General features: G+C 45.8%; 1 protein-coding gene across 1 annotated transcript; it reads left to right on the top strand.

Annotated features, from left to right (window-relative positions):
- Nucleotides 1–6,280: 6,280 nt before the first annotated feature.
- LOC143803819 (uncharacterized) lies at nt 6,281–8,184 on the top strand. Its single transcript, XM_077281584.1, has 4 exons — nt 6,281–6,812; nt 6,906–7,065; nt 7,177–7,451; nt 8,180–8,184. The coding sequence occupies exons 1-4, from the start codon at nt 6,698–6,700 to the stop codon at nt 8,182–8,184; spliced, it is 555 nt and encodes a 184-aa protein (XP_077137699.1). The 5' UTR covers nt 6,281–6,697.
- Nucleotides 8,185–14,890: the final 6,706 nt, after the last annotated feature.

The following is a 14,890-nucleotide window of genomic DNA, read 5'->3' as shown; positions in this document are numbered from 1 at the left end:
GGGAATAAGGGCAACAGCTCACTACAGGCAGAATACGGATCTGCTGGGAATAAAGGCGACAGCTTACTACAGGCAGAATTCGGATCCACGGGGAATAAAGGCGACAGCTCACTACAGGCAGAATACGGATCCACTGGGAATAAGAGCAACAGCACACTACAGGCAGAATATGGATCCGCTGGGAATAAGGGCAACAGCTCACTACAGGAAGAATACGGATCCACTGGGAATAAGGGCAACAGCTTACTACAGGCAGAAAACGGATCCGCTGGGAATACAGGCAACAGCTTACTACAGGCAGAGTATGGATCCGCTGGGAATAAGGGCAATAGTTCACTACAGGCATAATACGGATGCGCTGGGAATAAAGGCAACAGCTTACTACAGGCGGAATATGGATCTGCTGGGAATATAGGCTACAGCTCACTACAGGCAGAATACGAATCAGTGGGGAATAAAGGCGACAGCTCATTACAGGCAGAATACGGATCCGCTGGGAATAAAGGCAGCAGCTTACTACAGGTAGAATACGGATCCGCTGGGAATAAAGGCGACAGCTTACTACAGGCAGAATACGGATCCGCTGGGAATAAAGGCGACAGCTTACTACAGGCAGAATATGGATCTGCTGGGAATAAAGTTGACAGCTTACTACAGGCAGAATACGGATCCGCTGGGAATAAAGGTGACAGCTTACTACAGGCAGAATATGGATCCGCTGGGAATAAAGGTGACAGCTTACTACAGGCAGAATATGGATCAGCTGGGGATAAAGGTGACAGCTTACTACAGGCAGAATACGGATCAGCTGGGGATAAAGGTGACAGCTTACTACAGGCAGAATACGGATCAGCTGGGGATAATGGTGACAGCTCACTACAGGCAGATTACGAATCCACTGGAAATAAAGGCAGCAGCTTTCTACAGGCAGAATACGGATCCGCTGGGAATAAAGGCAACAGCTTACTACAGGCAGAATAAGGATCCGCTGGAAATAAAGGCAACAGCTTACTACAGGCAGAATACAGGTCCGCTGGGAATAAAGGCAACAGCTTAGGCTACTTTCACACTAGCGTTAACTGCATTACGTTTCAAAACGTCTTTTTTCAGAAAAAACGCATCCAGCAAAACTTTTTGCTGGATGCGTTTTTTTCCCATAGACTTGTATTGGCGACGTATGGCGACGGATTGGCATACGTCGTGTACGTTTTACGACGGATGCGTCGAAATTTGGCGACACGTCGTCTCAAAAAAACGTAGATTGTAACGTTTTTTGTCTCCGCCTAAAAAACGTGTCGCGACGCATCCTGCGGCATACGTCGTTGGCTGCAATGGAAGCCTATGAGCGACGGATGCGTCGGGACACGTCGTACGACGCAATACAGCGCTGCAATACGTTTTTTTTACACTGAGCATGCTCAGAAGAAGTATTTTGTTGCCAATTGGTCAGACACCCCCAAATCTATATAAACCTGGCCTGGGCCTTCAACCCCACATATGCCAGCAAGAAGCCTACAGAGAAGAAGCCTGCCACCAAGACTCCAGACTGCCAGCAAGACCCCAGCCAGCAACAGGAGCCAGCCACCATAGAGCCAGCCACAGGAGACAGACACAGGACCCCAGCCAGCCACAAGACCCGAGCCAGCCACAGGACTCCAGCCACAGGAGCCAGCCATAGGACTCCAGCCACAGGAGCCAGCCATAGGACTCCAGCCACAGGACTCCAGCCACCATAGAGCCAGTGTGAGTATTGCAATTTTTGTGTGCATCTGTGTGCCTGTGCATTTGTGTGTGTATATGAGGTACTGACTACAGAAAGAGCTTAAAACCTGAAGAGAACCTGAGGCCTGTCATCATCCTGCACCAGCCAGTGCCATGCTAGAGTCCAGATGCAGCCTGATTCCAGCCACTGTGAAGACCTGCTGCTTCAGCCAAAGGATTGTCAGCCTTTTGTATGTGTGTGTGTGTATGCGTCTTCTGATTGGGTTCACCTTTCTGCCTTTGTTGTACATATGTGTATTTGCATAAAGCTAAGTGCGTGCATGTGTGTATTTTTGTACGGCTGTGTGCTTTTGTATCATGGTGCCTGCACCTTATTATGCCTTTGCCAATTTTATGCCTGTTCATGTGGGAGGGTATGTGTCCATGTGCAGGATTGCATCAGGATGTGGTCAGGATTTTCCATCAGTATTTGTACGCCAAAACCAGGAGTGGGTGATAAAAGCAAAAGTGTGCCTGTTTTCGTATTATACTTTCCCTAATTGTTACACTCCTGGTTTTGGCGTACAAATGCTGATGGGAAATCCTGACCAAATTCTGATGCGATCCGGAATGTGGCCACATACCATGCATGTTTTTTGTGTGCGTCTTGTTGATTGCATGTGCATTTGTCCATGCTGTAATTGGTTATTTGCCTTTTTCTGATGTATTGACTGTATAGTGGTCTGTGCAGCATGTGGTTTAAATGTTTTTTTTTTTTTTTTTTTTAAATCTGATGTGTTTTTTAAAAAAGTCTAGCGGTCTGCAGCTTGTGGTTTGAATGTGTGAGTGTGGGTTTTTTCTATTTAATAAAAGTGTTGATTTTATTTTAATTACAGTTATAACCATTTGCAGTTGAAGTACTTGTATTTAAAATAAAGAGCATGTCAGCTCCTAATTGTGATTTTTTTAAAAAGAGAGAAAAAAAATAAATAAAATGTTTATTAAAAAAATGTCCGTAGTATTATTTCATAAAGGTAAATTTAAAACTGGTGTATGTACCAATGGTTACACATGCAATACAGGGTTGTTTGAGGGCTCATTTTTTTAATAAAGGTTAACCTGTAAATTTTTTTTTTTTTTTTTTTGGGGGGGGGGAGGTTATTTTTTTTAAATGAAATGTGTCAAATATATTTTTTCATAGTGTTAACATTTAAAAATTTTTTTTTTGGGACATGGAAATGAATGGTATAACGTGCAACTTTTTTGGGGGTTTTTGGTGTTCACCTGTATGAACATTTCTGACATCATTTTAGTAGGGTGTTTATCATTGAACATTACCTAGTTCAGGGGGTGGTCTAACTATAGATCCATTATACATATTAACAGATAAACCAGGACCGCAGCCACTGACCACAGCCGCTGCCCACCAGGACCACAGCCGCTGCCCACCAGGACCACAGCTCTGAAGTTTTAGAAGTAAGTTTTGAAGACCCCCAATCTGCTACTTCAATGTGTCGAGCAGATTGCAAGTGTCTCTTTAACTTAGGCCGGGGTCACACTAGACCGTAATACGGACGAGTGCTATGCGATAAAAAATCGCATAGCACTCGGCCCAATGTTAATCTATGGTGCAGCTCCCATCATCCGATATTTTCTCCACCGTATTTCGGATCCGAGGGAACTCGCAGCATGCTGCGATTGTCAGCGTATCTCGGCCGAGACTCGCCAATGCAAGTCTATGGGTGCGAGAAAAAATCGGATTCCACACGGACCATGCGTGTGCATTGCGAGAAATACGCAGCGGTGTTCTATAGAAAAGCCGGTAATTCAATTGCCGGCTTTGCATTTCTCCTTCACAAACCCGACAGGATATGAGACATGGTTTACATACAGTAAACCATCTCATATCCCCATTTTTTTTTGCATATTCCACACTACTAATGTTAGTAGTGTGTGTATGCAAAATTTCAGCGCTGTAGCTGCTGAAATAAAGGGTTAAATGGCGGAAAAAATTGGCGTGGGCTCCCGCGCAATTTTCTCCGCCAGAATGGTAAAGCCAGTGACTGAGGGCAGATATTAATAGCCAGGAGAGGGTCCATGGTTATTGGCCCCCCCGTGGCTAAAAACATCTGCCCCCAGCCACCCCAGAAAAGGCACATCTGGAAGATGCGCCTATTCTGGCACTTGGCCACTCTCTTCCCACTCCCTGTAGCGGTGGGATATGGGGTAATGAAGGGTTAATGCCACCTTGCTATTGTAAGGTGACATTAAGCCAGATTAATAATGGAGAGGCGTCAATTATGACACCTATCCATTATTAATCCAATTGTTGGAAAGGGTTAAAAAACACACACACATGATTTAAAAGTATTTTAATGAAATAAACACAGCGGTTGTTGTAATAATTTATTGTTCTCTCAATCCATCAGGACCACCCTCGCTTGGAAGAATAATAAACGCACAAGATACATACCTTCTGGTGAACCGTCTCGTCCCACGAAGTAATCCATCTGAAGGGGTTAACTAATATTACAGGCAGGAGCCCTGCAAATGCAGCTGTGCTCCGTGCCTGTAATCCCCGGCGAATGAATGAAATGTAGGTCATTGACCTACATTTCCTTCAGTCGCGGTGATGCGCCCTCTGGTGGATGTCCTCATATGACCTGGAGCGTGGGAAAAAGTTCCCAGGCTGCAGTTCATGAGAACATCCAGCAGGGGCGCATCACCGCGACTGAAGGAAATGTAGGTCAATGACCTACATTTCATTCATTCGCCGGGGATTACAGGCACGGAGCACAGCTGCATTTGCAGGGCTCCTGCCTGTAATATTAGTTAACCCCTTCAGATGGATTACTTCGTGGGACGAGACGGTTCACCAGAAGGTATGTATCTTGTGCGTTTATTATTTTTCCAAGCGAGGGTGGTCCTGATGGATTGAGAGAACAATAAATTATTACAACAACCGCTGTGTTTATTTCATTAAAATACTTTTAAATCATGTGTGTGTGTGTTTTTTAACCCTTTCCAACAATTGGATTAATAATGGATAGGTGTCATAATTGACGCCTCTCCATTATTAATCTGGCTTAATGTCACCTTACAATAGCAAGGTGGCATTAACCCTTCATTACCCCATATCCCACCGCTACAGGGAGTGGGAAGAGAGTGGCCAAGTGCCAGAATAGGCGCATCTTCCAGATGTGCCTTTTCTGGGGTGGCTGGGGGCAGATGTTTTTAGCCACGGGGGGGCCAATAACCATGGACCCTCTCCTGGCTATTAATATCTGCCCTCAGTCACTGGCTTTACCATTCTGGCGGAGAAAATTGCGCGGGAGCCCACGCCAATTTTTTCCGCCATTTAACCCTTTATTTCAGCAGCTACAGCGCTGAAATTTTGCATACACACACTACTAACATTAGTAGTGTGGAATATGCAAAAAAAAATGGGGATATGAGATGGTTTACTGTATGTAAACCATGTCTCATATCCTGTCGGGTTTGTGAAGGAGAAATGCAAAGCCGGCAATTGAATTACCGGCTTTTCACAGATATCGCGCTGAATGAAATATAAATACAGAATATATATATATGTGTCTCAATGACATATATATATATATATATATATACTGTATATATGTTTTCCCGAACATTTGAGCACATAAATCCATTAGATGTCGGTTTTGCAAGCTTGCGAGAAAATCTCGCAGTACGGATGCCATACGGATGCCATACGGATGTCACACGGATCATTTGATGCGAGGAAATCGCATCCTCGCACTGCACACGGATCACTGTTTTTGAAACATTTGTGCGATTCTCGGCCGTGAAAAACGGACCGTTTTTTTATACGTTAAGTGTGTCCCCGGCCTTACAGAAACACCAGGACCACAGCCGCTGCCCACCAGGACCACAGCCGCTGCCCACCAGGACCACAGCCGCTGCCCACCAGGACCACAGCTCTGAAGTTTTAGAAGTAAGTTTTGAAGACCCCCAATCTGCTACTTCAATGTGTCGAGCAGATTGCAAGTGTCTCTTTAACTTACAGAAACACCAGGACCACAGCCGCTGCCCACCAGGACCACAGCCGCTGCCCACCAGGACCACAGCTCTGAAGTTTTAGAAGTAAGTTTTGAAGACCCCCAATCTGCTACTTCAATGTGTCGAGCAGATTGCAAGTGTCTCTTTAACTTACAGAAACACCAGGACCACAGCCGCTGCCCACCAGGACCACAGCCGCTGCCCACCAGGACCACAGCTCTGAAGTTTTAGAAGTAAGTTTTGAAGACCCCCAATCTGCTACTTCAATGTGTCGAGCAGATTGCAAGTGTCTCTTTAACTTACAGAAACACCAGGACCACAGCCGCTGCCCACCAGGACCACAGCCGCTGCCCACCAGGACCACAAAACAATGTCCTCTTCTGACAGCCCTCCTCCACAGCAACAGCGTGTATCGGTAAGTCAACACAAAAAATGGGTTTATTTTTTTTCGCTTTTTAAAATTACATTTTGATGTCTAACCACATGCATAAATTATGTTTCAACAGGAAGCTGAATCAGATGAGGAGCTGTCAGAAGGGGGCGAGATGGGTGGAGAGATGCAAGTGGAGGAGGAACCAAGTGTAAGTAGTGGTGAAACAGTTGCTTCGCACATCACACTGCACCATACACAAAACAGATTACTAAACACCTGCCTACCTTAACTGAGAATTTGTTTACTTTATTTCAGGCTGCTGCTGCTGCCACTGAAGGCTCTCCCAGATACTCCCAGAGTCGGCGGACTCGTCGCCGCGGTCGGCCATCAGTGAGTTTTTTTTTTGGGGGGGAGGGGGATTCTATTGGTACTTTAGTATTTCAGTGTACTAATTTTTTTTTTTTTGTTTGTTTTTTTTTGACACAGGCTTCACAGCGTGCTCCCGCAGAAGAGGATGATGATGATGATGACATTGACATCGATTGTCTCATCGATGAGGTTCGCGAGCGGGAGCCGCTGTGGAACATGGCTGACCGCAGGCATGCTGATACCGGTGTCACCCGTCGGCTCTGGGACGAAGTGTGTCGCAACCTGTTTCCAAGGCGGGAGAGCCTTCATCCTCAGCAGCAGAGCAAACTAGGTAAGTATTCACTTTCCAGTGATGTTTTGAGCTGACTGTAATGTATTGCATTTACCAATTTTTTGTTTTTTCTTTTGATTCTTGTCTTCACAGTTGGAAAGATTAGGAAGCGGTGGCGGTCACTGAGGGATCGCTTTAAGAGGGAATTCAACGATGAGATGAAGGCCCCGAGTGGCTCTGCAGGAAGGAAGAGGAGCAAATATAAATATGGCCAGGCCCTCTCCTTCCTGAGGCGAACCATGCTAAGCAGAGTGTAAGTATTCTACAGCCCACTAATAACCATGTTAACCTGTCTACTTAGTTTGCTTTCAGTCAGGGCTTTTTCATTCCAATGTATTAATTTCTTTTTTTTTTTCTTTCACAGCACCTTCTCCAGCCACCGGGCGCCTGCATCTTCCTCTGCGCCCTCTGGAGCGATCCCTCCTGAGTCCGCCACTGAGGGCCACGTCGGTAGGCCCCACACCTCTGTCCCCTCCTCTGACCCCTCTGTCCCCTCCTCTGACCCCTCTGTCCCCTCCACTTCATCCGCCCCAAGCAGTGGAGCATTATTGCAGGCTTCATTGCTCGCATCTGATGCTGAACAGTTAGCGTTCCCTTTACCCCACCCCTCTGATCTTGCCACCTCGACACCACCATTAGGTTCGTGGCGGCAGCGACAGAGGGGTCAGGAAAGGAGCTATGCTCCTGAGTTCTTACACCTGAATGCATCCTTCCAAGGCTCTTTCAAAATTTTGGGAGAGCAAGTGACTGCTGGTTTCAACATGGTGCAGTCACGCATCAGTGAAACAAGCCGTGAAACCAGCAGTCGCTTGGATAGGCTGCATTCAGCTGTAAGTCCCGATCCGGCCAATCTTTTTTTCCAATCCATGCTCATGAGCATGGAGAAGCTTTCTTTTGAGCAACAGATGCGGGTAATGAATACCTGCCATAATGCTGCACTGCAGGCCATTAATGAATCTACCCACACACCTCCCCACACCTCCACCCCAATTCCACCCCAGGCCCCATTTCCACACCATACCCCCCATTACCAAACCCAGCCCCAATACCCACACCAGCACCATTACCAAACCCAGCTCCAATCCCCACACCAGCACCATTACCAAACCCCATGCCAGCCCCATTACCCAACCCAGTCCCACTACCCTACCCAGTCCCCACAACAATCCCGGCCCCCAGACCAAATTACTTCCCCAATGTTTTCATTACTCAACTTTTCTCTTCCCCCTACCCCAACACCACCCCCCTCTGGTCAGCCTCTTGGTTTAACACCCCCTTCCACTGCACCCCAAACAAGTAGGGTTTCCCCACCTACCGACGTGGTCCAAACTTCCTGCCCCTCCTCCTCTCATATCTCCACCCAACAGTTTGAAGACTTGTAAATATGTTTGCAAAATATTTTTGACATAAACATTTTAAAAGTTTTCCAAAAAAAAAAAATGGAAAATAAAAAAAAAAATTTTTTTTTGCAAAAAAAAAAAAGAGTTAAAATAAAAATCTGATTATAATTGTACTCTTTGTGTGTGTGTGGATTTCTTAAGGTAATATAATAAAAAAGGTTTAATAAAAAAAAACACCAGACATGTTAAAGGTATAACAATGGTTTTACTAGCAAGAAAACCACGCTTTTGGGCCTTTTTTTTTTTTTTTTTTTTTTGGGCAGAAACACATTTTTTACATAAACAAAAGACACATGAGAAACAGGTTACACATGGGAAACAGGTTACACAATCATGTCTTGCCACGGGATCCACCCGACAGGTGAGACAAAATAATCGGCAAACTGGTCCCTCATCCTTGTAACTGAACTTGAAGAGCGAACCGAGCTGCTGCGGTAGTCCCACAAGGTTGTCTCCAAATCTTCATCATCCAAGGAAATGGGCTCCTTTGAAAGGACAAAGTTGTGGAGCACCACACAGGCTTTAACTACCTCGTCTATAGTTGTTGTTTTCAGCTTGATAGCCGTCAGCAGAACTCGCCACTTCGCCGTCAATATGCCAAAGGAACACTCCACTACTCTTCGTGCTCTAGTAAGCCGGTAATTAAAGACCCGCTTGGTATGGTTTAAGTTCCGGCTACTGTACGGTTTCAGTAGGTGCGGCGACTAGGGTTGAGCGACTTTCATTTTTTTAAGATCGAGTAGGGTTTTGGGAAACCCGATTTTGTCCAGAGTCGAGTCGAGTGCAGTCGGCCGATTATCGCTAAAAGTCGGGGATCGACCGAAACACGAAACCCAATGCAAGTCAATGGGGAAGCATAGTCGGCAGTGAGTGGAGGCCAGGAAAACACCTACAGTGCCCATTTTAATGCCAAAAACATCCATTCTTGTTTCTGAAGCTTGCCAATCTTAATTAACTGTATAATAATAGTTGGGCATAGGGAATTGGGGGAAAGTTGTGGGGGGAGTAGGGCTGGCTCAAGTTTTTCGTGGGCCCAGGAAATGCGGACTACGTCACGGCGGTGTTGCAGGGAAAGGTAAGTATTTAAAAGTTGCAAGTGCTGTGATCCTGAGCAAGCAGGGGGGGGGCCCACTCGTTCGCATTGCCACTGGCACAGGGCCCCTCAAAGTACGGCGGTGTGTTTGCATGGCGGGGGCGCCTCCCACCAGCAGCGACACTTTTGCGTACTCTGAGGGGCCCTGTGCCAGTGACGTCGCCAACGAGTATGCCCCCCCACCTGATGAAGGAACCTGCACTTTCATCTGCACCTTCCTCTTTGTCCCTGTGTAAGGTGGTATAACATGCGGGAAGGGGAACCTTACTTTCAGCAGGGACAGATTCTGGCTGTGTAGAGTACAAGGGGAATGTAGTGGTCTAGGTCAATGTACCAGCAGACTCATTTAGCAGTGGCTGGGCAATGGGCAGGATGAGGAGGAAACAGATATAGGGCCAAAGAATAAAGTAGGCTACATGCAGTTCAAAATTGGTAACAGGACTAAACAGGCGGCATTGCTTTGTTCAGTGGAGTAGCAAACCCAAGAGCAGCAGACACTGTTTCAAGGGCCTAACCACACTAGTAGGCCAAATGCAGTTTAATATCTGATAGTATAGGGCGAAAGCCAGAATGTGGAAGCTCAGCTTTGTTCAGTTGAGGACAACACCAGGGAGGGGCAGACACCTTTAGTAGGCCGGAAAAGCCTATTGCATTTTTTAAAATGGTAATTTGGAGCAGAAGGTTGAAGCTCAGCTTTATTTAGTTGAGGGCAACACCAGGCAGGGGCACACAGACAGACACCTTTAGTAGGCCGGAAAAGCCTATTGCATTTTTCAAAATGGTAATTTGGAGCAGAAGGTTGAAGCTCAGCTTTATTTAGTTGAGGGCAACACCAGGGAGGGGCAGAAGCCGTTAGTAGGCCCTAACCACCCTTTTTTTTTTTAAAACCACTTAATGAGAGCCGGAAGGTTGAAGCTCAGCTTTATTTAGTTGAGGACAACACCAGGGAGGGGCAGAAGCCGTTAGTAGGCCCTAACCACCATTTTTTTTTTTAAAACCACTTAATGAGAGCCGGAAGGTTGAAGCTCAGCTTTATTTAGTTGAGGACAACACCAGGGAGGGGCAGAAGCCGTTAGTAGGCCCTAACCACCATTTTTTTTAAAAAAACCACTTAATGAGAGCCGGAAGGTTGAAGCTCAGCTTTATTTAGTTGAGGACAACACCAGGGAGGGGCACACAGACAGACACCTTTAGTAGGCCGGAAAAGCCTATTGCATTTTTCAAAATGGTAATTTGGAGCAGAAGGTTGAAGCTCAGCTTTATTTAGTTGAGGGCAACACCAGGGAGGGGCAGAAGCCGTTAGTAGGCCCTAACCACCATTTTTTTTTTTTTAAACCACTTAATGAGAGCCGGAAGGTTGAAGCTCAGCTTTATTTAGTTGAGGACAACACCAGGCAGGGGCACACAGACAGACACCTTTAGTAGGCCTGAAAAGCCTATTGCATTTTTCAAAATGGTAATTTGGAGCAGAAGGTTGAAGCTCAGCTTTATTTAGTTGAGGGCAACACCAGGGAGGGGCAGAAGCCGTTAGTAGGCCCTAACCACCATTTTTTTTTTTAAAACCACATAATGAGAGCCGGAAGGTTGAAGCTCAGCTTTATTTAGTTGAGGACAACACCAGGGAGGGGCAGAAGCCGTTAGTAGGCCCTAACCACCATTTTTTTTTTTTAAAACCACTTAATGAGAGCCGGAAGGTTGAAGCTCAGCTTTATTTAGTTGAGGACAACACCAGGCAGGGGCACACAGACAGACACCTTTAGTAGGCCGGAAAAGCCTATTGCATTTTTCAAAATGGTAATTTGGAGCAGAAGGTTGAAGCTCAGCTTTATTTAGTTGAGGGCAACACCAGGGAGGGGCAGAAGCCGTTAGTAGGCCCTAACCACCATTTTTTTTTTTAAAACCACATAATGAGAGCCGGAAGGTTGAAGCTCAGCTTTATTTAGTTGAGGACAACACCAGGGAGGGGCAGAAGCCGTTAGTAGGCCCTAACCACCATTTTTTTTTTTTAAAACCACTTAATGAGAGCCGGAAGGTTGAAGCTCAGCTTTATTTAGTTGAGGACAACACCAGGGAGGGGCAGAAGCCGTTAGTAGGCCCTAACCACCATTTTTTTTTTTAAAACCACATAATGAGAGCCGGAAGGTTGAAGCTCAGCTTTATTTAGTTGAGGACAACACCAGGGAGGGGCACACAGACAGACACCTTTAGTAGGCCGGAAAAGCCTATTGCATTTTTCAAAATGGTAATTTGGAGCAGAAGGTTGAAGCTCAGCTTTATTTAGTTGAGGGCAACACCAGGGAGGGGCAGAAGCCGTTAGTAGGCCCTAACCACCATTTTTTTTTTTAAAACCACTTAATGAGAGCCGGAAGGTTGAAGCTCAGCTTTATTTAGTTGAGGACAACACCAGGGAGGGGCAGAAGCCGTTAGTAGGCCCTAACCACCATTTTTTTTTTTAAAACCACTTAATGAGAGCCGGAAGGTTGAAGCTCAGCTTTATTTAGTTGAGGACAACACCAGGGAGGGGCACACAGACAGACACCTTTAGTAGGCCGGAAAAGCCTATTGCATTTTTCAAAATGGTAATTTGGAGCAGAAGGTTGAAGCTCAGCTTTATTTAGTTGAGGGCAACACCAGGGAGGGGCAGAAGCCGTTAGTAGGCCCTAACCACCATTTTTTTTTTTTAAAACCACTTAATGAGAGCCGGAAGGTTGAAGCTCAGCTTTATTTAGTTGAGGACAACACCAGGCAGGGGCACACAGACAGACACCTTTAGTAGGCCTGAAAAGCCTATTGCATTTTTCAAAATGGTAATTTGGAGCAGAAGGTTGAAGCTCAGCTTTATTTAGTTGAGGGCAACACCAGGGAGGGGCAGAAGCCGTTAGTAGGCCCTAACCACCATTTTTTTTTTTAAAACCACATAATGAGAGCCGGAAGGTTGAAGCTCAGCTTTATTTAGTTGAGGACAACACCAGGGAGGGGCAGAAGCCGTTAGTAGGCCCTAACCACCATTTTTTTTTTTTAAAACCACTTAATGAGAGCCGGAAGGTTGAAGCTCAGCTTTATTTAGTTGAGGACAACACCAGGGAGGGGCAGAAGCCGTTAGTAGGCCCTAACCACCATTTTTTTTTTTAAAACCACATAATGAGAGCCGGAAGGTTGAAGCTCAGCTTTATTTAGTTGAGGACAACACCAGGGAGGGGCACACAGACAGACACCTTTAGTAGGCCGGAAAAGCCTATTGCATTTTTCAAAATGGTAATTTGGAGCAGAAGGTTGAAGCTCAGCTTTATTTAGTTGAGGGCAACACCAGGGAGGGGCAGAAGCCGTTAGTAGGCCCTAACCACCATTTTTTTTTTTTAAAACCACTTAATGAGAGCCGGAAGGTTGAAGCTCAGCTTTATTTAGTTGAGGACAACACCAGGCAGGGGCACACAGACAGACACCTTTAGTAGGCCGGAAAAGCCTATTGCATTTTTCAAAATGGTAATTTGGAGCAGAAGGTTGAAGCTCAGCTTTATTTAGTTGAGGGCAACACCAGGGAGGGGCAGAAGCCGTTAGTAGGCCCTAACCACCATTTTTTTTTTAAAACCACATAATGAGAGCCGGAAGGTTGAAGCTCAGCTTTATTTAGTTGAGGACAACACCAGGGAGGGGCAGAAGCCGTTAGTAGGCCCTAACCACCATTTTTTTTTTTTAAAACCACTTAATGAGAGCCGGAAGGTTGAAGCTCAGCTTTATTTAGTTGAGGACAACACCAGGGAGGGGCAGAAGCCGTTAGTAGGCCCTAACCACCATTTTTTTTTTTAAAACCACATAATGAGAGCCGGAAGGTTGAAGCTCAGCTTTATTTAGTTGAGGACAACACCAGGGAGGGGCACACAGACAGACACCTTTAGTAGGCCGGAAAAGCCTATTGCATTTTTCAAAATGGTAATTTGGAGCAGAAGGTTGAAGCTCAGCTTTATTTAGTTGAGGGCAACACCAGGGAGGGGCAGAAGCCGTTAGTAGGCCCTAACCACCATTTTTTTTTTTTAAAACCACTTAATGAGAGCCGGAAGGTTGAAGCTCAGCTTTATTTAGTTGAGGACAACACCAGGCAGGGGCACACAGACAGACACCTTTAGTAGGCCGGAAAAGCCTATTGCATTTTTCAAAATGGTAATTTGGAGCAGAAGGTTGAAGCTCAGCTTTATTTAGTTGAGGGCAACACCAGGGAGGGGCAGAAGCCGTTAGTAGGCCCTAACCAAAGTTGAAGGCCAAATGCAGTTTAATTTCTGATACTATAGGCCGAAAGCCAGAAGGTGGAAGTTCCGATTTAGACAGTGGAGGACAATTTGAATTAGGGACTGCAGACAGACTTAGTAGGCTGTCCCCTGTGGACCATGCATCCACCACATTAACCCATTGCGCCGTAATGGACACGTAATCTTCCGTGGCCATGCCTACAGGTCCATGCGTCTGTTGTCAGGTGCACCTTTGTACTCACAGATTGCCAGAGTGCATGGACAATGCGGTCTTCTACATGCTGGTGGAGGGTTGGGATGGCTTTTCTCGCAAAAGAAGTGTCGACTGGTTAGCTTGTAGCGTGGTACAGCGTAGTCCATCATGGCCTTATTAATAGTAAATAAAATATATAACTAGGCTCTATGAACTTTTAAATAGGTTCCAGGGGTACACGGGCAGCATTGGTGTGGTCAGTGGAGGAGTATTGCAAGTAGGGGCTGCAGACAGGCTATCAAAGGCCTAAAATAACAAACAGTAGGCAGTCATGGCAGTTTTACATCGGTTACATGGATACACAGGCAGGCACTCCAGGCAGCATTGTGGTCAGTGGAGGAGTATTGCAAGTAGGGGCCGCAGACAGGCTATCAAAGGCCTAAAATAACAAACAATAGGCTCATGGCAGTTTTACAGCGGTTACATGGATACACGGGCAGGCAACTTGGTGGTGGTGAGTGGAGGAGTATTTAAAGTAGGGACCGCAGACAGGCTATCAAAGGCCTAAAATAACAAACAATAGGCTTATGTGTTGTGAATTTGGATTCTGGGCTCCCCCGGTGGCCGCTTGTGGAATTGGACTTGTCATCCTCTTTCCTGTTTCACCTGGTTCCATCAGTAGTGGGTGTCGCTATTTAAGCTCATTTCTCTGGTGGTTTCTTGCCGGTCAACAATGTTATCTGATGCCTCTCAGTGCTTGTTCCTGCTTCTAGACAACTACTAGATAAGTTGGACTTTTGTCCATGTTTTGTTTTGCCTATTTGTTCCAGTTCACAGCTGAAGTTTTGTTACTGTGTCTGGAAAGCTCTCGTTGATCAGGGATTGCTACTCTGGCGTTATGAGTTAATGCCAGAGTTTAAGGTAATCTCTGGATGGTGTTTTGTTAGTGTTTTTCTGCTGACCATGAAAGTATACTATCTGTCTTCTGCTATCTAGTAAGCGGACCTCAAATTTGCTAAGACTATTTTCCTGCTGCGTTTGTTGTTTCATCTGAACTCACCGTCATTATTTGTGGGGGGCTACTGTCTTCTTTGGATTATTTCTCTAGAGGTGAGCCAGGTCTTATATTTCCCTCTGCTAGCTATTTA

This window comes from Ranitomeya variabilis, chromosome 2 (genome assembly GCF_051348905.1).
Source record: "Ranitomeya variabilis isolate aRanVar5 chromosome 2, aRanVar5.hap1, whole genome shotgun sequence".
NCBI lineage: Eukaryota > Metazoa > Chordata > Amphibia > Anura > Dendrobatidae > Ranitomeya > Ranitomeya variabilis.
Note: the sequence above shows the minus strand (reverse complement) of the source record. Positions and strands in the feature narration are given on the sequence as shown.

Coding starts and splice junctions, on each gene's coding strand:
- LOC143803819 (XM_077281584.1), top strand. CDS start 6,698: ATGGCTGACCGCAGGCATGCTGATACCGGTGTCACCCGTCGGCTCTGG. Junction 6,813..6,905: donor TCAGCAGCAGAGCAAACTAG/GTAAGTATTCAC, acceptor TTGTCTTCACAG/TTGGAAAGATTAGGAAGCGG. Junction 7,066..7,176: donor CGAACCATGCTAAGCAGAGT/GTAAGTATTCTA, acceptor TTTCTTTCACAG/CACCTTCTCCAGCCACCGGG.